The sequence below is a fragment of the Xenopus tropicalis genome, chromosome 9, assembly GCF_000004195.4.
Source record: "Xenopus tropicalis strain Nigerian chromosome 9, UCB_Xtro_10.0, whole genome shotgun sequence".
Taxonomy (NCBI): domain Eukaryota; kingdom Metazoa; phylum Chordata; class Amphibia; order Anura; family Pipidae; genus Xenopus; species Xenopus tropicalis.
This window is the reverse complement of record NC_030685.2, coordinates 84,080,951-84,103,761: the sequence shown is the minus strand read 5'-3', so window position 1 is coordinate 84,103,761 and position 22,811 is coordinate 84,080,951. Positions and strand designations below refer to the sequence as shown.

General features: G+C 45.1%; 1 protein-coding gene and 1 non-coding gene across 10 annotated transcripts in view; both read left to right on the top strand.

Annotated features, from left to right (window-relative positions):
• Positions 1-19,324, top strand: part of r3hdm1 (R3H domain containing 1) — a 79,094-nt gene extending 59,770 nt beyond the window's left edge. For 5 of the 9 annotated variants that reach the window (XM_012970937.3, XM_012970939.3, XM_004917645.4 and 2 more), the window contains 12 exons: positions 1,723-1,868; positions 3,714-3,815; positions 10,876-11,139; positions 11,294-11,417; positions 14,305-14,456; positions 14,550-14,701; positions 14,841-14,944; positions 15,425-15,597; positions 15,797-15,941; positions 16,665-16,744; positions 16,956-17,040; positions 18,195-19,324. In XM_012970937.3, the coding sequence (XP_012826391.2) occupies positions 1,723-1,868; positions 3,714-3,815; positions 10,876-11,139; positions 11,294-11,417; positions 14,305-14,456; positions 14,550-14,701; positions 14,841-14,944; positions 15,425-15,597; positions 15,797-15,941; positions 16,665-16,744; positions 16,956-17,040; positions 18,195-18,565 (1,898 nt within the window). In that variant the 3' untranslated portion in view covers positions 18,566-19,324. Of the gene's footprint in view, positions 1-1,722; positions 1,869-3,713; positions 3,816-10,875; positions 11,140-11,293; positions 11,418-14,304; positions 14,457-14,549; positions 14,702-14,840; positions 14,945-15,424; positions 15,598-15,796; positions 15,942-16,664; positions 16,745-16,955; positions 17,113-18,194 lie in introns of all 9 variants that reach the window. The other 4 variants (XM_012970941.3, XM_012970938.3, XM_012970940.3 and 1 more) reach the window with 3 other exon arrangements.
• Positions 12,124-12,206, top strand: mir128-1 (microRNA mir-128-1). Its single transcript, NR_049676.1, has one exon. It is a non-coding gene; the product is annotated as a microRNA mir-128-1 (primary transcript).
• Positions 19,325-22,811: the final 3,487 nt, after the last annotated feature.

Below are 22,811 nucleotides of genomic sequence, written 5' to 3'. Positions count from 1 at the left end.
TTAGAGAGCTGAAAGCAGGAAGTAGTGTTCTGGCTATTATGTTAGACATCTGCCCACTCCAGCCTTTATAGATGACATTTTTGCCCAACTAACTATATTAGAAATATGTTTTATTTTGCGCAGTCTGTTTTACCCAGTTTCATTTTACACCCAAGTGTTCCTTGATGGTGAAGACGCACAGAGCTACTTAGTAGCAGCTACTTTTTCATATCAGTAAATGATCAGCATTGTCTATCTTAGTAGCCATGACCAGTAGCTGCTACTAGTAGCTCTGTGTGACTTCACCCTTAAGGCACATTACAAACAATGATGGCCTCCTTCCCTCTAGTGGGCACTGTGCATAGAGACCAGTGCAATAGCAAATGTGTGTGGGTATATTGCTATTTATACAGCGCTGTACATCTCCAGAAGCGTCAGTCTAGATTAGGTTCCGCCCCTCTCCTGCCTGACTACGGGAAGCAGAACAGCCCATAAGCTCAGTACCGGGGGGATTTCTCAGCCAGATGGATGTTGCTAATGAGTATAATGCTGATGGGTTCAGGTTTAATCACAGGAGAACTTACCCTTTAGTTCAGACTGCTGCTGTGTAATGAGATATTTCATTATAATGGGTAACATTCTTGTTGCTAAGCCAGATATTAATGCCAGGTTGGTAAGGCCATGAATAGCCTTTAGGTTGCTTGTTACCCCTCCTCATTTGGTAGGGTCCAATGGCTGATTTTCTTACATCAGTTACTTGCCCTTTTGTGGATCAGATCAATCAGCTGATTGGCTTTAGTGTGCAGGTAAAGGGGTGGGTCACCTTTAAGTTAACTTTTAGTATGTTATAGATTGGACAATTCTAAGCAAATGTTCAATTGGTCTTCATTATTTCTTATAGTTTTAATCTAATTATTTGCTACTTCTTGTAGCTTTCAAATGGGGGTCACTGACCCCGGCAGCCAAAAACCTATTGCCCTGTGAGGCTCCAGTTTTATTGTTATTGTTACTTTTTAAAACTTATTTTACATTTCCAGTCTTATCCTATTATAATACCAGTCTCTCATTCAAACAACTCCCTGGTTGCTTAGGTCATTTGGACCCTAGCAACCAGCTAACTGCCGAAACTCCAAACTGGAAAACTGTTGATCAGAAATGTAAATAATTAAAAACCTGAAAATTATAAAAAATGAAGACCAAATGCAAATTGTCTCAGAATATCAATCTTTACATCATACTAAGGTAACTCAAATGCTTTTAAGGGTGGGGTTTCAGGCAGGCCAGACATTTATAAAGTATCCGCATATTCCCAAGTTTCTGACTGTACTTTCTCTCCAAATTAATTTTCAGCCAACTGTAGCCCGTTGGCCATAATTGCCAGCAGGTGGTGCTGTTTCACTTTTATTGTATTAGCTGTATAATAACCTTTGCTTTTGAAATTAGAAAGAAAATGATACAAGTTCAGTGTTTCCATAATATAAAATGTGCTGATTGTCATAATGCCGAGGTTCTGAAACTGATTGATTATTTGGGTGTTTTTAATGGAATTTATAGAATAATTGTGTGTGTGTGTGTGTATATAGTGTATATATATATATATATATACTACTGATGGGAAGTAAAGAGCTCAGCTATAATATTGTAATATTTGTGGCTCAGTAACCACCAGTGATGCTTTGCACCAAGTACTTATATAGAGAAATAAATAGTGCTCCCAGAGATTAATGTGTTCTTTTTCCCCAGGTCAGCCATTTATAAACCCAGATGGGACTCCAGTTGTGTACAACCCTCCTGTCACTCAGCAACCAGTTAGGACCCAAGTGCCTGCACCTGCCCCGCCTCCTCCCCCGGTGCCGCCTCAGCAACCCACCAATCACATACTGTCCCAGGTAGGTTCCCAGTTATTGCATAGGGAATGTGATTTCCACACCACCCTGCTATATAACCCTTACCGCATATGGCACTGCCCCCGGGTGGCCTTGCTGTGTATGGCACTGCCCCCGGGTGGCCTTGCTGTGTATGGCACTGCCCCCGGGTGGCCTTGCTGTGTATGGCACTGCCCCCGGGTGGCCTTGCTGTGTATGGCACTGCCCCCGGGTGGCCTTGCTGCGCCTAAACAACAATACAAGGTATAATCTGAGTTGCATTGTCACCCCTCTGTGTAAGCCAAATACTTGTGTTTGGGCCTATCATATTTAGTAATTCTTTAACCAGGCTTGGAACATTTTATATTATTTCTCTCCTATTTTGACTTATATGCTGCTTTTTCTTTAATTACTATAACACAGGCCCACCAATCAGGACTTTTGTCTTATTATTGTTCCTCTTCTCAGCAGTGACATAGTGAAACCCCTTGTTTTCATCTGTGAGACAGACAAACCCCCCAGTGTAGCACAGTGTTCCCAATGCGCTTTGGGCAGATTGTCATATTAAAGGGGCAGTTCATCTTTAACTTTTAGTATAATGTTAACAGTGATATTCCGAAACAATTTTCAATTGGTCTTCATTTTTTTATATTTTTGTGTTTTTTCAGTTATTTAGCTTTTTGTTCAGCAGCTCTCCTGTCTAGTATGTACCCACCCACCAGGCAGTGCTTTGAAGAAGAGACTGGACTATTAATAGGAGAAGGGACTAAATAGAGAGGTAACTAATAAAGAAAAAGTAACAATTGTAGCCTCACAGAGCAATAGTGTTTATAGCTGCCGGGGTCAGTGACCCCCCATTTAAAGGTAGGAAAGAGCCAGAAGACGAAGGCAAATAATTCAAGAACTATAAAATATAAATAATGGAGACCAATTGCAAAGTTACTAGGAATAGAACATACTTAGTTCACTTACAGGTGAGCCGCCCCTTTAGCATCCTATGAATAGCGCACAGATTCAGTACATTATTTGCCCTTTCGTTTTTCCATAATCAGCCCACCAATCAGAGTAATGTATGTTCCCAATGACATAGCTGCTTATACCCAGAGACCCCTGTGCCCAAATGCCCCGGCATAGGCAGCTACTGTAAGGGGGTAGCTTTATAATGGGGTACAATGGCTGAGGGGGCAGTGGGAAGGAAGATTCCATGACAGACTAAACCCACTGCACAGCAGGGCCAGGTTACAGGTGCAAAATTGCACAAGTGCAGTTGCCAGTGGCAACCATATTAGGCTTCTGCTTTCCTTTTCCAACGTGTAACAGACTGTTCAACCTGCATTGCACCTACATTGGTAAATCAGCCTCATTAAACTCACCCATGGTGCGTGGGCATTAAATGCGATCTGTGGCAAAAATGAAAATGTAATATCAGCTTCATCTGACTGAAATAAGGAGCCTCCCATATATAATCAATTAACGTTTCTGTCCTGTTTCTGAATTAACCAAACCTTCGCTTGTCCCCCTCTCTGCATATGGCTCTCTTCATGCAGTAGGCGGAGTCGTGTTAGACCTGTCAATCAAAACATAACTGCTAGGAAAAAGAACAGGCAAAATGTATTAGTCCTACTTGTCCATCAAAATCTGACCCCGACTGCTGCATGTAGAGAGACATATATATATAATTAATATATAATTATAATGTTTCGTATTTCCATGAGACGAAGCTTATATTACATTATTATTTTAACTTCATCCAAGCCAGAATCTCCCAGCCAGTGTTCATATAAATACCCCCCTATGTAGAGCTGATCTTGTGTTTCCATATTCATTTCCTCTGTTATTAACCAAACTGTCCAACTGTTACTCCTTCAGCCTCTCCGGTCTCTGCCGTCTTCTGCACAACCTGTTCAGTACTCCGCAGTCTCTTATCCGCCCCCGCTCCTGCCAGTCTCACCCACCCAGCAGTACACTGTGGTACTTTCTTCTGCTCTCTTCTTCTCCATGTCTTGTGAAGTCTTGTCTGTGTGTGTTTGGCTTGGTTGTGTTTGTGCTTGGATTTTATAGGTGAGCACTTGCTCTGTATAACCTCAAAATTACCTGTAAATAGTGTGAACCTAAAAATATACAGAAAAATTTAGTCAATGCATTTTCACGTGTTTAAAAGATAATTCCTTCTCTGTGCCACTGTGACAGAATGCTCTGTTATACAGATAGCTAGAATCTCAGCCATAAAGCAGGGCAGGACTGCTGCTTACAATGGGGGGATCAGATAGGATCTGTGCCACTGTGACAGAATGCTCTGTTATACAGATAGCTAGAATCTCAGCCATAAAGCAGGGCAGGACTGCTGCTTACAATGGGGGGATCAGATAGGATCTGTGCCACTGTGACAGAATGCTCTGTTATACAGATAGCTAGAATCTCAGCCATAAAGCAGGGCAGGACTGCTGCTTACAATGGGGGGATCAGATAGGATCTGTGCCACTGTGACAGAATGCTCTGTTATACAGATAGCTAGAATCTCAGCCATAAAGCAGGGCAGGACTGCTGCTGGCAATGGGGGGATCAGATAGGATCTGTGCCACTGTGACAGAATGCTCTGTTATACAGATAGCTAGAATCTCAGCCATAAAGCAGGGCAGGACTGCTGCTGGCAATGGGGGGATCAGATAGGATCTGTGCCACTGTGACAGAATGCTCTGTTATACAGATAGCTAGAATCTCAGCCATAAAGCAGGGCAGGACTGCTGCTTACAATGGGGGGGGGATCAGATAGGATCTGTGCCACTGTGACAGAATGCTCTGTTATACAGATAGCTAGAATCTCAGCCATAAAGCAGGGTAGGACTGCTGCTTACAATGGGGGGATCAGATAGGGTCTGTGCCACTGTGACAGAATGCTCTGTTATACAGATAGCTAGAATCTCAGCCATAAAGCAGGGTAGGACTGCTGCTTACAATGGGGGGATCAGATAGGGTCTGTGCCACTGTGACAGAATGCTCTGTTATACAGATAGCTAGAATCTCAGCCATAAAGCAGGGCAGGACTGCTGCTTACAATGGGGGGATCAGATAGGATCTGTGCCACTGTGACAGAATGCTCTGTTATACAGATAGCTAGAATCTCAGCCATAAAGCAGGGCAGGACTGCTGCTTACAATGGGGGGGGGGGGGGATCAGATAGGGTCTGTGCCACTGTGACAGAATGCTCTGTTATACAGATAGCTAGAATCTCAGCCATAAAGCAGGGCAGGACTGCTGTACAGAATAGAGAGAATCAGAGTTGCTGGGTAACTTCACAATATCAGTTTCACATTTCCAGTGGATTTAAAGTCCCATATAAATGTAATTGCTACGGAGAGTCGGGTGTCTGTGTCCTTTTCTGTATTCCTGGTTCTGTCTCTCGAAACAATTCCTGGGTTTACCTCCCCTTTAATGGCACTGATTAAGGCATTTGAGGACAGAATCATAACCCCGGGCAGCATTCATATTAAGGAATAATGGCTAATTATAGTGGGGGGGGGGCTGTAACGAAGGTGCCGGGGGGGGGGGGGGGGGTAGACTTAACGCTAATTGTACTTGTGCCTGGAAGTGCTCTTCCGTTCCTTAATGACCTTATCCTATCAGTTACTTACATTTGCATAACTAATTACACAGCCGCTTTCCAAAATATTCTTTACAAATTTTTAATTAAAGAAATTGTCCAGTTGTTCTGGGAATTCTCTATATTCGGTTATGAGAGCGGCCGGGGAGTTTTATGATGATTTAATGACATTATTGGCCGTCTCCCTTGCTGGCGTCAGCGCCTCCTGCCCACCTGCCATACGCTCTGCTCCTCGCTGGGGAGGCTCGTTACAGTAATCGGCATAACGACCCTGCATTGTGTTAAACTCAACTTTTTTTTTTTTTTTTTTTTTTTAAAGGGCAACTTACCCATTATTCTTAGTTTCCTATTTTATTTGAGGTTACTGTTAATGTTTAATATTCCTGTTTTGTTTTCTTCAGCTTCTGTCAAGGCATTTTTGATGCATTTTCAATCTTGCCTAAACTACCATTGTCTCACACTCATAAGTCTTCCCTATCACCCCATTAAGCCTCCCTATTGTTGTAATCCCCTCTATTAGTAACAAGCAGGGGTGTAGCCAGTCGGATACTTCTTTAATTGCAATAACAAATAACTTTAAAACCTCTGGAAATTCCCCTATATAGGGATTCCCCTGTACTAAGCACAATTCAGCAGGAACAGCCCCCTAAGTTTGCTCATAGCCTGTACAGAGAGATACCATAAAACTATGGCACATAGGGATTCCTCTGTACTAAGCACAATTCAGCAGGAACAGCCCCCTACGTTTGCTCATAGCCTGTACAGAGAGATACCATAATAATATGGCACATAGGGATTCCCCTGTACTAAGCACAATTCAGCAGGAACAGCCCCCTAAGTTTGCTCATAGCCTGTACAGAGAGATACCATAAAACTATGGCACATAGGGATTCCCCTGTACTAAGCACAATTCAGCAGGAACAGCCCCCTAAGTTTGCCCATAGCCTGTACAGAGAGATACCATAAAACACAGCAGCCCTTTATGATGAGCCATTTGCTGGCAGAGAGAATACTGGGCAGACTTTCCCAGCCGCTGTCAGGCTGCACATCTGCGTTTTGGAGACGCCGGTACATTAGTTGTATCTGAATGCCCTTGAGATGTGCAATATGCAGGGCTTGTTGTTTTGTTTTTGTTTAATTGGATTCATTTTTGCTCGGCATTTATCATTAAGCTGTCAGCCTGTAATAACTGCAGAGCCAATTGCGTAACCTTCCCTGCTCCAATGTCCTTATATGCGGAACAGAGCGAGGCGGCTGCGGGGTCCCCAACGCCTTTGTCTCCGAGACGCCTTTCATTCCGCTGCCAAGTGCCCAAATGCCCTCCCACCTTGTCATTAAGCCTCAATATAATAAAATGGTGGCGGAAGCGGGCTGCTATGCCCAGTGTTAGGGCGGCACAGTTTACTACTGAAGCAACTAATTAACCAGTAACCCCTATAGGGGGGGGGGGGGGGTCCTAAGTTTTATTTCACCCTTTGCATTAAATAGAACTTCTATACATTTACATGGGAGCTGCTAAAGCTCTCACTGACTTACAGCGTCAAAACACCCCCCCCCCCCTAGTGGTCATGCACATTATGACAAAGTCTATGCAGAGTCATTCAGCTGAATAAAGCTGCTACTTTATTATGTAGAAATGTGAGTATAGAGGGAGGATTGTGCTGTACCCTTCTACTGACTCTAAGGGAAACAATATGGCAGCCCCCACCCATATATATATAAATATAAATACAGGCTCTCAAGTCTTTTTTGGTCCCTTTGAATCAGGTTGAAGCAGTGGCTCTAGTATCTATGTATGTAAGTTGCTATGGCTAAAAATTGCCAGAACCCTTCAACACACATCCAGTAATTGTGCTTCAGTCATGACCCCCACTGGGGGCCCCCTTTGATTCTGGGTCCCACACAGCAGCAGTTAACTTTATTACTGATGGAAATTTAGTTTGAGAAGCAGAGAGTTTACTACTCAAGCAGTGGGAGGGGCTAGAACACTGATGGCAGCTTAAAGAGGGTGGGGTTAGAACACTTATGGCAGCTTACAGGGTGGGGCAGAGACTCTGACTCAAGCAGTGGGTGGGACTAGAATGCTGATGGCAACTTACTTGGAAAGGGGCAGTGAGTCTGACTTGGGTTGGACTAGAACACTGATGGCAGCTTAAAGAGGGTGGGGCAGCGAGTCTGTGACTCAGAGTGGGTGGGACTAGAACACTGATGGCAATGTTCAAGGGGTGGGGCAGGGAGTCTGTGGCTCAAGCAGTGGGTGGGGCTAGAACACTGATGGCAACTTACTGGGACTAGAATGTTGATGGCAGCTTACTTGGGTAGAGGCAGCAAGTCTGACTTGGGTTGGACTGGAACACTGATGGCAACTTACAAGGGGTGGGGCAGGGAGTCTGTGGCTCAAGCAGTGGGTGGGGCTAGAACACTGATGGCAATTTACAAGGGGTGGGTCAGGGAGTCTGTGGCTCAAGCAGTGGGTGGGGTTGGAACACTGATGGCAACTTACAAGGGGTGGGGCAGGGAGTCTGTTGCTCAAGCAGTGGGTGGGGCTAGAACACTGATGGCAACTTACAGGGGAATGGACTGGGAGCCTGTAACTCAAGCAGTGGGTGGGACTAGAACACTGATGGCAACCTACAGTGGGTAGGGCAAGGAGTCTGTAAAAGCTATAGAAGAATATTTAGGGGAAGATCCCAATCCTATAAGGGTAGTACTTGAACTTACACCAAAAACTCAGCGAATTACAGGGAAGGGATGAAATGCTGAAGTGTTGGGGCTTAAACTCCCTAACAAGGAGGCTAACAGCTCAGATCACAAGCCCTTAGTATCAGACTGACTTTATATTTTGCAGCCGTACCATCAAGCAATAGGCTTTTAGCTCCGGTTGGTTGTAACCATGGCAATTCGGAGGGGCTGCAGTTTAATTTCATCTTCCCTTCATTCAGCAGTAATTGGCAATTAAAGTATGATTGGATTTGATTTCAGCAATGTCCTGGTAATATCTCCTGATTTGTTAATTAGCGCTGCATTAGGCAGTGTGGGGGGGGGCCTCCCCGGCAATGTTACCCTAAATAAGCGCAATGGGCCGGCCTTATGTAACGCCATTTACATAATCAATTCATTAGCGCCAAGAAACCCTCTTCTGCTATTCACTATCCTCCTAATTACCCCAAAGCCGCTAATTATCCTCGGGGCTTTCCATAATGAACATATTTTGGGGAGTTGTCATTTTTATAGATTAGTCAACTTTTGCTAACCTTGTCCAATTTGGCATCGTTATCTATTTCCTTAATTATTCTCCCCACTCGGGGGATCTGAGCTCTGGTGTTTCCAGCCTTAAATCTGCACATTGCAATGTCAGCCTGTTCCGGGGGGGCCCTACGTAACCTGATGAGAAAGCAACATTACCCCATCGCCTCCTTCCCAATTAGACTCATTGCGGGCAGCCAGCAAAATCTACCCCCCCCCCCACCCAATGGGTCACTTTAACCTGTCCAGCGGCACTGCATTGTCCTTAAGCCCAGTAACATCTTGGGGGGTCAGATGGCACCCCTCATTTCTATACAGTTATACATAGCCCCCCTTGTTTCTATACAGTTATACAGTCTCTATACAGTTATACATAGCCCCCCCTTGTTTCTATACAGTTATACAGTCTCTATACAGTTATACATAGCCCCTCCCTCTTTTCTATACAGTTATACAGTCTCTATACATTTATACATAGCCCCCCCTTGTTTCTATACAGTTATACAGTCTCTATACAGTTATACATAGCCCCCCCTTGTTTCTATACAGTTATACAGTCTCTATACAGTTATACATAGCCCCCCTTGTTTCTATACAGTTATACAGTCTCTATACAGTTATACATAGCCCCCCCTTGTTTCTATACAGTTATACAGTCTCTATACAGTTATACATAGCCCCCCCTTGTTTCTATACAGTTATACAGTCTCTATACAGTTATACATAGCCCCTCCCTCTTTTCTATACAGTTATACAGTCTCTATACATTTATACATAGCCCCCCCTTGTTTCTATACAGTTATACAGTCTCTATACAGTTATACATAGCCCCTCCCTCTTTTCTATACAGTTATACAGTCTCTATACAGTTATACATAGCCCCCCTTGTTTCTATACAGTTTCTATACAGTTATACATAGTCCCCCTCGTTTCTATACAGTTATACATAGCCCCCCTCGTTTCTATACAGTTATACATAGCCCCCCTCGTTTCTATACAGTTATACATAGCCCCCCTCGTTTCTATACAGTTATACATAGTCCCCCTCGTTTCTATACAGTTATACATAGCCCCCCTCGTTTCTATACAGTTATACATAGCCCCCCTCGTTTCTATACAGTTATACATAGTCCCCCTCATTTCTATACAGTTATACATAGTCCCCCTCATTTCTATACAGTTATACATAGCCCCCCTCGTTTCTATACAGTTATACATAGCCCCCCTCGTTTCTATACAGTTATACATAGCCCCCCTCGTTTCTATACAGTTATACATAGCCCCCCTCATTTCTATACAGTTATACAGTCTCTATACAGTTATACATAGCCCCCCCTCATTTCTATACAGTTAGACACAGTCTCTATGCATTTAGACACAGTCTCTATACAGTTATACATAGTCCCCCCCCTTGTTTCTATGCATTTAGACACGGTCTCTATGCAGTTAGACACGGTCTCTATGCATTTAGACACGGTCTCTATGCAGTTAGACACGGTCTCTATGCAGTTAGACACGGTCTCTATGCAGTTAGACACGGTCTCTATGCAGTTAGACACGGTCTCTATGCAGTTAGACACGGTCTCTATGCAGTTAGACACGGTCTCTATGCAGTTAGACACGGTGATTACAATGATAGGGATATTAGGGGTTTCTGTGTTGGGTGGGGCTCTTTAATAGATTAAGGTTCCGAAGCCGGAGTTCCCATTTAGGCATCAAATTGAAATCTCCTTTACGCGAGTGCAGAACTTTCCTAAGGAACACAAGCAGGGGCGCCTATGCCCACTCTTCAAAAAAGAGCTCAGATCCCCGGAGTTCTGAAATAATTAAGGAAATATATAACGATGCTGACTTATCTGTAAACACTGGACCGGTGCACACTCTTGGGTAGAGGAGCCCTGGGATAGGAGGAAAACTGTTAGAGACAAATTTCAAATTGTCTTTAAATACTGATAATTTGACTAAATGTTCATTAAAAGGTGCCTGCCCCTTTAAGAAAAATCCTTGATTGTAGATATAATCATTGCACTCAATAGAGAAATTACATTTTCGTGGTCTTTTATCAGGTGATAGGTCGGATGATATTTGCCCCTACCCCCCCCCCCCCCCCTTAAGCACATAGGATGGTCCAATCTGTATATTTATTACATTGATTAATGTGGGTTTTGTTCTTGTTCTGTTCAGCCAGATAACCTGGGATCCCAGTTTAGCCATATGAGTCTTGCCAGGCAGCCATCTGCGGACAATTCAGATGCTCATTCGACAATGTTCCAGTCAACAGTGGTGCTTCAACCGTCTGCCCAACCTGGATATATCATGGCCCCGCCTCCACCCCCAGCACCCCCCCTCGGGCAGTCTGTGCCTCCTCCCACTTACTCAGCCTCGAACCCGCCCGTTAACCAGCCAGTCATGCAGCAACAGGGATTCATGCAGCCATCTATACAGCAGGTGAGTGGCATACATATGGGTCATACATGCAGAGGCGGGGCTTCTGACAGAGGGCGGGGATTTGGGTGAGAAAGGACGGGGTCCTAGATTTTCTTATAATAAAGGCTTATTGGTTTTACCAGGGCATGTATGACGGACTTTGTTCACGTTTCAGATACCGACGTGTTACTGTGCCCCAAACCAATATCCACACTCCAGTCAACAATATCGGCCAGTGGCGTCCGTCCAGTACAGTTCCCAAGCCAGCCAATCACTGCCGCAGGCTGCCCACACCACAGGTTTGTCTCTCTTCCTCCATGGAGGTTCCACAAGGGTTCCGTCTGAGTGTAATAGAATAATAATTGTACTTTAGTTAAACCCATTGAGAATAGTACCTGGGCTCATCTGCATTTGCTTCACCAGGAACCAACCTCCCCTCAGCGACAGAGTTCTAATGTTATGTACTTCCTCGTCCTGGGCTGCTCTCTTTCCCATGGTCAGGCTTAGGGGTGTGGCTTACAGAATCTGATGGAGCGAGCAGCCCTGGCTCATAGAGAATCAATACAATACACAGCTGCCTATTCAGCAATGGAACGGAGAGCCTCTACAGATACGGGATCCGTTACCTGGGAAACTGTTATCCAGTCCCTTCCCATAATGCTCTCTTTCAGTCTTTTATGACTGATTTACATTGCTGTTTGCTAAGAAGCCACTCCCAGGTGTATATAATGTAAGCTATCATTCTGGTGCCCTGATGGCTGGCAGAGCCCGGCGGTGGGAGGTAGGTACAGATGGCTAATGCCACCTACATGCAACTTGTGCCGCCGCCTTACTGTTCAGCAGATGGACACTCTCACGATACAGATACCGATAACCGTTCTGCGCAGTCTGTTCCTCATTGTCAATCCGATTAACTCACGCGATACTGTTGCTCGTTTGTAACCCATATTGGTAATTAGTTGCCCTTCGTGTCGTTAGTGGCAAGCTGCTCTGGTGCCGGGTGTTTGAGCGGCTGGAACCGGGCCCGGAGCGCTGTCTGAGAGGGTTTAAGTTTCTCACAGTGAACCGGTCTCTTTTTCAGTCTCTTCTAATCTTCCTGATCTCTCGGCACAATAACGGCCATTATCTGTGTGCGGCTTCTCCTCGTATTAACCCTTACTGCACAGGGAAATCTCTGGTCTCTCTGCCTCCCCTTCTTACCCTCCGTCTCCCTGTCTATTGCCCTTCTCCTATTAAATCATCTACATGTATTAAGAGTCTGAACCAGCAGTGCAGAAAATAGAGGGACAAATAACTGCTTTCAAGGGCAATAATATAACTGGTGCAACTGTGTATTAGATGTTTAAAACCCATCAGTTAATAGAGCTTCTCCAGCAGAATCCTGCATTGTAATCTGTTTTTCCCATGGGGCTAGCCATATTCTTCATTTCCCAGGGTGCCACAGCCATGTGACCTGTGCTCTGATAAACTTCACTCACACTTTACTGCTGCGCTGCAAGTTGGAGTGATATCCCCCCCCCCCTCACCCCCAGCAGCCAATCAGCAGAACAATGGGAAGGGAGCAAGATAGCGGCTCCCAGTAGGTATCAGAATAGCACTCAATAGTAAGAAATCCAAGTCCGGCTTGGGACTCCTCCAGTTACATGGGAGTAGGAGAAACAATAGGTTAGCTGAAAGCAGTTCTAATGAGTAGCGCTGGCTGAAAGCTCAGACTCAGGCACACTTTACTGCTGTGCTGCAAGTTGGAGTGATATCCCCCCCTCACCCCCAGCAGCCGATCAGCAGAACAATGGGAAGGGAGCAAGATAGCAGCTCCCAGTAGGTATCAGAATAGCACTCAATAGTAAGAAATCCAAGTCCGGCTTGGGACTCCTCCAGTTACATGGGAGTAGGAGAAACAATAGGTTAGCTGAAAGCAGTTCTAATGTGTAGCGCTGGCTGAAAGCTCAGACTCAGGCACAATGCACTGAGATGGCGCCTACACACCAATATTACAGCTACAAATACATTTGTTGGTTCAAGAATAAAAGGTTAAATGGCAGAGGGAATTATTTGCTGTGTAACAGGGTCATTTAGACATAAAAAAGTGCCCCATATAGTTAGAATTTACAGGGGTTGGAGTTCCCCGCTGACATACCCATATGATTTCTGCACGAGTGCATTTACAGTTTATTTTAATATTCTGCCGAGCAGTTTTATTTTAACGAGCGTCCTGGAGAATTGCTGCAGATGGCTCCTTCTACTGTAAATAAACTGTGTTGCTCCTGAATCGCCACATTCTGGAACTGACTCATCTGAATCTGCAGCGTCTATGTACCAAGCCGGGGATTTTGTAGCAGTTAGCATTTAACTGAGAATGTCCTTTCAGTCCCCAAACAAACTATATAAGCAGTGCAAGCAATTTATTAATGTGACTGTATTTAAGTATATAAGTTTTAAGAAGATTAGTTTGGTTGGAGATATATATTGGTCTCACAAACACTCCACTCCAGATGAAGGTTTCTGTGTGAGACTGAAACGTTGAGTAATAAACCTTTCTATTTTTGCATTTATATTTTGCTCACAATTCTTTAAATCCTAGGAGTGCTGTCCTTGTTCCAGTATGTATATATATATATATATATATATATATATATATATATATATATATATATATGATTCCCCCCCCATTGTAAGCAGCAGTCCTGCCCTGCTTTATGGCTGAGATTCTAGCTATCTGTATAACAGAGCATTCTGTCACAGTGGCACAGATCCTATCTGATCCCCCCCCATTGTAAGCAGCAGTCCTGCCCTGCTTTATGGCTGAGATTCTAGCTATCTGTATAACAGAGCATTCTGTCACAGTGGCACAGATCCTATCTGATCCCCCCATTGTAAGCAGCAGTCCTGCCCTGCTTTATGGCTGAGATTCTAGCTATCTGTATAACAGAGCATTCTGTCACAGTGGCACAGATCCTATCTGATCCCCCCCTCCCATTGTAAGCAGCAGTCCTGCCCTGCTTTATGGCTGAGATACTATTCTGTATGGCTGCATTCATTCCACACTTACAACAATGAGAAAATCCCACGTATTAGAGTTGTACAGGCCTAAAGTAAAATAATTTGGCAGCTTGAAGCATTTGTGTCACACACAATCGGAGCAGGATCTGTGACCATGACAATAATGGTGCCTGTGACTCTCCCCAGGTTTCCCCACTGTAATGTCCAACCAGCAGCCGAATTTCCAGGGCATCGTCCAGCAGCCTCAGAACCAAGCGCTAGTTGGTGGGCAGCCCAGCAACCTTACAAACCCCATTCAGGGGGTGATGGTGCAGTACTCCTCAGTGCCCTCCTATCAGGTATGGCGTCCCATTGTGGGTATCCAGAAAGTGCCATTTGCTTTGGGACAGGGACACCTCAGCCTTCATGGAGTCTCCTGTTTGCGTCTATAGGTGCCAGTCCGACAGAGCTCTCAGTCTGTGTCGCAGCAGCCATACCACCAACCGGTGCTGATTCCTAGTCAGTCCAACCCAGGGCCGTTACCCGCAGCAGGAATGCCGGTGTATTATAGCGTCATATCACCCGGGCAGCAAAACAACATGAGGTGGGTTCTCATTGGTGATTGTATAATGGCACGTCTGTGTGAGTGCCGGGCAAGGGCGATTCATTGCGCCTCACTCTCTCGCTGTGACAGTCTCTTCCTTCTTCTGCTGATGCCATTGGCCTCTCTCTTTCTTTCTCAGCTCCTCAGTGGGATTTATCCAACCGTCAGGATCTGAACCAATACAGTTTAACAGAACAACATCACCGTGCAATACGCAGCCTATGCCGGGCCCTCAGTGTGGAGGTAAGTCACTTCCGTGTTACATGTTTCGAGAGAGCGCCACTTACGTGTACATTTGCCAAATGGCAGAGCACTTGCCCCCATATGTAATAAAAGGCACTAAGTTTGCCCGGTAGCCCGCGTGGCGTGGCATTGCCTCTGTGTGGCGTGGCATTGCCGCTGTGTGGCGTGGCCTATGCTTTTAAACAGGTGATTAGTAAATTCTCCCTGGTTACTATGGGTTACTGCTCCTGGGCAAACATAGTGCCTTTTTCTTTTTTTTTTTTTAAATAATCCCATTAGAGTAAAGACAACACATGGTGGCTGCTGCTCCATGAAGCTCTTCTGTTTGGTTTCATTTCCCCTTTACGCAACCTGCTAAAAAATTCAGCTTTTGGACGCAACGTCTTCCTTCTTGAAAGAAATAAGACTTTATTGTGGGGTAATTGTCTAATGCCGGGGGCCATTTTGTAACTTCATGTGTTCTTTCTGCACCGTTTGTAGCTGTGCCGGCGCCTCCCCCTGGTGGTGGAATGGTGATGATGCAGCTGAATGTACCTAATAATCCTCCACCTCAGACACATTCACCACCTCAATGGAAACCAAATAAATATTACTGTGACCACCAGAGAGCGCAGAAGTCTATAGAGTACAGCAGCTTGGACCATACCACACAGGTAAGGGGAGAGCGTGACACAGCTGCACTGGAAAATCTTCCCTCGGGAGTGTCACTTGTTGCTAGGTAGCATTTTACTACGTTACTGTACTGGGAATTGTATGTATTTGAGCCTACATTGTTTTGTCTAAAGAGGAAAATCTTGTTACTTTGACATTTAATGAATTTTCATTTATATTTTTGTCTTTTTTTACCTTTAGCATAACACCCACCTGGGGAGTCCTGTCACCTCGCCCAATCAGTCCCCTCTGCCTGTTCATTTAACCAACATGAAGAACATTCGGCCCGGCCTCACTCCTCTTCCTCTCGTCACTCAGTTCTCGCGACCATTTACTGCCGGGCAAGGTAAGGAACGGCCCTTCTCTCTGTCTGAGCAGTGACTGCCGAGAGATTCCAATGTATCTTTCAGTCTGAATTAAAACAAAGTTTAAAAGGGAACTCTGGCTTTTGAACCAAAATTTGTTACAAAGCCCCACACAACACAGAAACCCCTAATACCCCTATCCCTGTAATCTGTTCCTTCAAACAGTAGGAATAAATCCCATGTTTATATGCTGAAATCCAGCTGCAAAACAGTTCTTCTCTTTCTGCATCAATTGAAATCCTGGCAGGGGAGGAGGGACTAAAACACTGATGTTACAAATTGTAACAACTTCTCCACAGCTTACAGACAGCATGCAGGAACTACATAACCCACAATGCATTGCACTGGGATGTTCCTTTCCTTATTGACATCACGTGTGCAGCAGGGGATTGTGGGATTGGGAGGAGGCAGGCTGAGGGACAGACGACTACTGTTACATTTTATTTGAGTCACAAAGTAGTCAGCCAGATCAGCAGGGGGCGGGGCTTAGGGAACAGGGGGTGGGGCTTAGGGAACTGTTCCAAACCATTTTACATATATATTTTTGAATTGGTGTATATTGCAGAGTTGCTTGAAATTATGTTTACTTTTCAAAAAAACAAGTTGTGTTTGGGTGAAGTTCCCCTTTAAAGACATAAAGCAATGTGTCTCATTACATATGAATTATCCCCTAACTGGGTTTCCTGTATTCCTTTCTCTAACAGGTGATACCAGGTATCCGTTGCTCGGGCAGCCGTTACATTACAATGCTCCCCATGTGATACAGGGACACATTAACCAACAGGTTGGTACCCACAACTTATCGGGGGCATTTTTTTTTTTTTTTAAATTCAGGAGGAATTTATTAGATAAATGAGTTCAGTTGTGATCTACAGAGTTGAGATTTATATATATATATATATATTATCAGATATAACATCAGACAGCATAATATATAATATTATGCTGTCTGATGTTATATCTGATTCATTGGAGCTGACTTGTTCTCTGCGTAGGGGCAGCCTGGCCACCGGCACGGAAACAGAGGAAAGAAGGCTCCCAAAAAAGCCGCTTCCACAGACCTTTGCCCGGGGGACCCAGGTACAGACATTGTTTCCTGGATTCCTGCACACATATACAGCAATGGATAATAGGATCGCATGATACACATGTGTAAGCAGTAATTCAGCCAAAACCTTTTTTTTTTAAGCAGAATGTCAGTTTTACGGGACCCACATTTGCCAGTCAGTGGGGAGGGGGGTTATTTTGTTGCTGTCTTAAAGGTTCAGTGTAAAAATGAAACTGGGTAAAACAGACAGACTGTGCAAAATGTTTTCAATATAGTTAGTTGGGCAAAAATGTCATCTATAAAGGCTGGAGTGGGCAGATGTCTAACATAATAGCCAGAACACTACTTCCTGCTTTACAGCTCTTTAAGCTGTTAGCAGTCAGTAACCAATCAGTGGCTTGAGGGGGGGGGCGGCATATGGGACATAACTGTCAGTTTGTGAGCACGCTGGTCAGATTCAAATGCAAACTAACTGACAGTTATGTCCCATGTGCCCCCCCCCTCAAGTCACTGATTGGCTACTCACTGCTACGTCCCATATGACCGCCCCTCAAGTCACTGATTGGCTACTCACTGCTACGTCCCATATGACCGCCCCTCAAGTCACTGATTGGCTACTCACTGCTATGTCCCATATGACCGCCCCTCAAGTCACTGATTGGCTACTCACTGCTATGTCCCATACGGCCCCCCTCAAGTCCATTATTTCTTATTACATTACATTAACATTTATTTATAAAGCGCCAACATATTCTGCAGCGCTGTACAATTCTTATCTTATATTACCTATATTACTCCTATAAACATTCTTTCCTACCCCCGCCCACTTCTGGTTTGCAACAGCATTTCCCATTTAATGGTGGTCAGCGGGTTGTGGATAAGGCATTTGTGGGTCGGGATGGTTAGTGGGTCAGAGCGAGTAAAGATGTGGGTTGTGGGTCGAGGTCACTACTGGGTCTTAAGAATTGGTTCCGCGCAGGTCTGTACTGCAGGTTCCGGAATTCATTGCTATTAAATGGGTTTATGTGGCTCTGGCATAAAGAGTAGAGGCCAAGTGCAAATTCCTGCTATACAGCTGTCTATATTGTATCTTCTGTTTGAGTCCCCTTCCCCATGATATAGGTAACAGATAGGGGGCTGTCGATGACACTGGCTGTGCCGTAATAACGCCGTCTTTTTCTCCCAGTTGTTTCCGGAATGGGGAAAGTCCTTGAGATCACGGAGCTGCCGGAGGGGATTAGCCGCAAAGATGCCGAAATGCTTTTAGGAGACCTGTCGAAGGCCGGCGCCAGTATCCGGTGGCTGCGGGAGCCTCGCTCCCAACCAACCCCACACCACCCGCACTATTGTGGCAGCGGGGAGAACCACACGAGCAGCGAACACTCCAACGCCTCGCCGGACCTGGCCTCCACCTACACCATCGTAGCCACTTTCCCCACCGTGTCGGCCGCTCAGAGCGCGCTGAAGAAACACAATAACTTCATGAACAAGTTCAGACTGAAAACAAGCAGAAAGCACTACGATTTCCACATTCTAGAAAGGGCCAGCTCTCAGTAAGAGACCTTTGCGTGATCCCCCCCCCCCCCATTCCCCAATGCCATTACCAGTCCCCCCCCCAGCCCCCCATTGCCCCCTCATGCAGCGACACCTCGAGGCTGGACCCAGCGGAACCAGTGGCGGCAGAACGAAACACCAGGATAAACTCTTCCTTTCCTTTTATAGTCTGTTTGTTTTATATTTATATTTCTGTATCGGACCCAAAGTTCTCTTGTACAGAAAAAGATAATGTTGTTCATAATGAATGCCCAATGTTAAAAAAAAAAAAAATGAAAAAAAAGAAAGAAAAAAAATGTGTTTTCTACTTTTTTTCACAGCCAGCACTTTGCCATCCATTTTAATAGAACAGGGTGGGGAATTAATTGCTGCGCTTATGAAATATTAATATATATCTATAAGAGATAATAAATAAACCTATTACTGCTGGAATAGGAAATAGTCCTGTGGCCCCGGCTCCTATACAGACGGAACTACTTACGCGCTTTACAGTGACCTCCCAAGAGTTAAACCCGACTAAAGGCCTTGAACATTGTAAAATACATTGTCCGAAAAAGATTTTTATTGCTTTTTTTTATATTATTAGAGACCATTCAGGGGGATAGAGTTTTTTAAATAAAAGATTAAAAATGGTAAGTTGTTTTGGGTGGAAATTTTATATAATTTTATAGCTAATTATTTCCCCCCCAGTCTGGGCATCAGAGAGAAGAATGGTAAGAACCTGACTGTCATGGCAGCCTGCGGATCTGAAGGGTAGATGTTGAACTACAAGCCCCTGCAGCTGGGAATTATCTGTGTGATTGAAAACCCCCATTCTCGGGGGGGTAATTTATAAAGCCTGGGCAAATTTGTACCTGGGCAGTATCCCATGGCAACCAACCAGATGTTTGCTTTTATTCTACCTCCAGCTAGTTGAGAAAATAAATATCTGATTGGTTGCTATGGGATACTGCCCAAGTGCCAATTTGCCCAGTGTTAAGAAATGAGCCATAGAATTGAGATGGAAGAATGTGCTTTTAGACAAACTGCCCCCAGCCAAAAATAAAAAGATTTATAACTTATTTTTGTACCCCCCCCATTAAGGATTAATGGACATCTAAAGAGTCTGCACATATGAACAAACTTATTGTGGGTGTATTGGCAAAGGCTGCACAGTGTGTGCGGGGGTGCAAGCCTCTCCGTTAAGGAAAATAAATGTTTTATATGCGGAAAATGTGTCGATTATTGCCCCCTGGAACTATAGCCGGGTGGATAACAATTCTTTATAACTGGGCAGATGTTAATTAGCAATATTTTGGCTGCACTTACTGTTACAGGCTGCTGTACTTTCTAGATCAATTAGGTTCCCCCTTGGGTTCATGTTCTAGGTTGATACAAATGCAGAGATCCCTAAAGGTGCTACTACATGCCCAGAATGTATCGGTACTGCCCCAGGATGCCCGCTTGTCCTTTACTGACCCTCTCGAGCGCAGAAGAAATCCCGACAGCTGCTGGGCCTGCGAGAGAAACAGCTGCTATAAGCAGATCCCGGCAGCCAGGGCCCCGCCATACAGCTCATAGATACCATCACGCAGGTTTAGTTTAAATGTCTGAGCTCGGACTCCTATCCGATCACTTTATCACAAAGTCCCCAGAAGCCCCAGTGTGGGCCCCTATGGTCGGGTTTGGATACCTGCTTTAGCTCATACTGAACTACAGCTCTCAGCGACCTCCCTGCTTAGTGTCCAGTCTGGCCCATGAAGCTGCTTTCACTGGTTTAGAAATGTATTTTCCCTTTAATGCACCCTCTTCAGCCTTTTAGATGAGGTTCAGTAGTGGGGTAAAGTCAAGTAAGCAGCCATATGTGGTTTGTGGATAAGCCTCAGAGCTTTCAGCATAAGGCTAATGCCACATGGGGCTAATTTTCAACCTGCGCTTTTTTCAGCTCCTTCAGCCTAAAATCCAGAAAAATAAGTGTCTGTAGCCGGGGCTACAGTATATAGGATTCAGCATGAAATATGCTTATTCAATAAAACCCCAAAATGGTCGGTCAGCGCTGGATTTCAAATGCATACGGCCCTAGGCCGGCCTGTGAATGCGCACTAGTGCGCCAAACTTCTGAGAACCCGCCTGAAACTGCCCCACCCCATCTAACCTGCATCGGCTTCCCCCGGGGACAGCTGTGGCGCTGCGGCAAGTGGGGGGGCATTCCATCCCTAAAACTTTGCCACCCTAGGCCTGGGCTTCTATGGCCTCACCACAAATCCAGGCCTGGGGGCAGTCAAAAACCTTTCATGGCTGATGGGGACACAATTCATATAAATCACACAGAACAAACTATTTAAATGAACTTGGGCCAATCAGCCTTAAATGATCTCCTTATACTCAGGGTAAAGGGATACATGGGCCGGGCTGAGGAAAGCTGCCAGTGAGCCAAGTCCTGCCGGAGCAGGTTTGATTTTCCATCAGATCAGGGACCGCATTGGCCCATTGATGAGGTTGGTCCTCGGTCTGACGGTGCCGAGTCCCACTGTTCTCATTCATTCATTTGGCCTTAGGGCCCGGAGTTCATCCAAACAAGCAGATTTTACCATGTGTGGCGCCTTTAGGACCCTGCAGGGTGGGCTGTACCCATACCTCCCAACTGTCTCGATTTTCACGGGATAGTCCCCCTTTTTTTTTTATATTTTGAAAGGTGTATTTTATTAATTTTTCATACAAACAAAAACATAAAATAACACATTTAACAATGCAATGAGGAAAATGCATTGGTCTTTCTTTTCCAGGTTTATCTTTAAAATTTGTTACAAACATTGAAGGGATAGGTTGTGACATTACAGAGTGTGTATGTTTGGCAGCAGTTCCAGCATATTGGGTCCGTCACCCTACTGAACTACGTGTTCAGGGTGTGGCAGAACAAGGTGGGAGGACGCCTTATACTATGTAACTAGGAGCGAGATTGTTCAATTTCCCTCTAGGTAACACCAAGGGCCCCAAACTTTGTCAAATTTGTCAGGTGCGCCCCTAGTCTCGTATGTGAGTTTATACAGAGGGGCAACCGCATTCACTAGGTTCTTCCAGGCTGTAATGGTGGGCAGGGTAGGGCCCATCCAATGCATTGCGACTGTTTTTTTTGCATAGGAGTATTCTGTAGCGTATCTGGGCGCTATTTTGGGCAATTATACTGTCTAGGACCCCTAGCAAGCAGGTTTCAGGAGCAGTCACAGTAGGGAAGGCTAAGTTATTTGATGAGTATTTAGTGACTGCATATGGGGATATGAAAGTTAGCAGGGCTAGCTGCACATCTCGGGCAGTGATCTGTTGGGGTACGGCCCATCTGGCGCAACCTTAATGGTGTGATATGGACAGTCCCTCTTTTGACAGCTCAGCTCCCAGTCCCGGATTCTTACTGAATTGTCCCTCATTTCCCTCATCTCCTGCACTGAAGCAGGACCCCAAACCCCCCAGAAATGTGTTCAGACCTTAAATAACCTGCCAAATTTAGTCAAATGGGAGTGGTATTTAGGGGGCGTGGTAAAATTTTGCCGTGCGTTATTTATTTTTGTCCCTCTTTCCATTTTCAAGGGAGGAATGTGTCCGGCACCATTGCCTCAGCCCATGCTCTGGTCAGTCCGGACACTTTCTTGGCCTGAGCCTGAGGGCAGTGCTGTGGAAAACATTGGGGTCACCACCTTTGCCAGTGCTAAACCTGAACAAAGGGGGCGGGGCAGCAAAGCTATAGGGGTGGGGCAGCAAAGCTAGGGGCGGGGTTATGATGCCAGAGTGCAGTTACTGCAGCGCTTACAATTGGCTGGAATTCCAGTCAGTTTGATTGGCAGCCCTAGTTCTGTCTTTATTCTGCCTGATGGGTAACTGTATGGGCTCTGTTATACCAGTTTTCCAGAAAGCTCAGAAATTTGCTCTTTATTTCTGTAACAATAAGAAATGAATTGAACTTGATAACTAAACAGGTGGCAAGCCCAGCAAGCTGCTGATTGGGTGGGAGGGAAGGGCAAAATAAATGGTATTACCCCAGAGAATGGCCTACATTAACTATACAGCAAAACTGAATAAAACATGACGCAATGATGGTAATTATAGGCGCAATTAGTGTATGAGGTAACTGCATATGCGTATGACATCATTACGGGCAGAGCGTATGGCGGCTTGGTTGTTTCCATGACAACAAACTCCATCAGCGCTGCGCTCAGTATTCACTTCCGCCCCACGTGGGCGTGGCTTATTGTTTGCGTGCGGCGTGAGAGCGGAC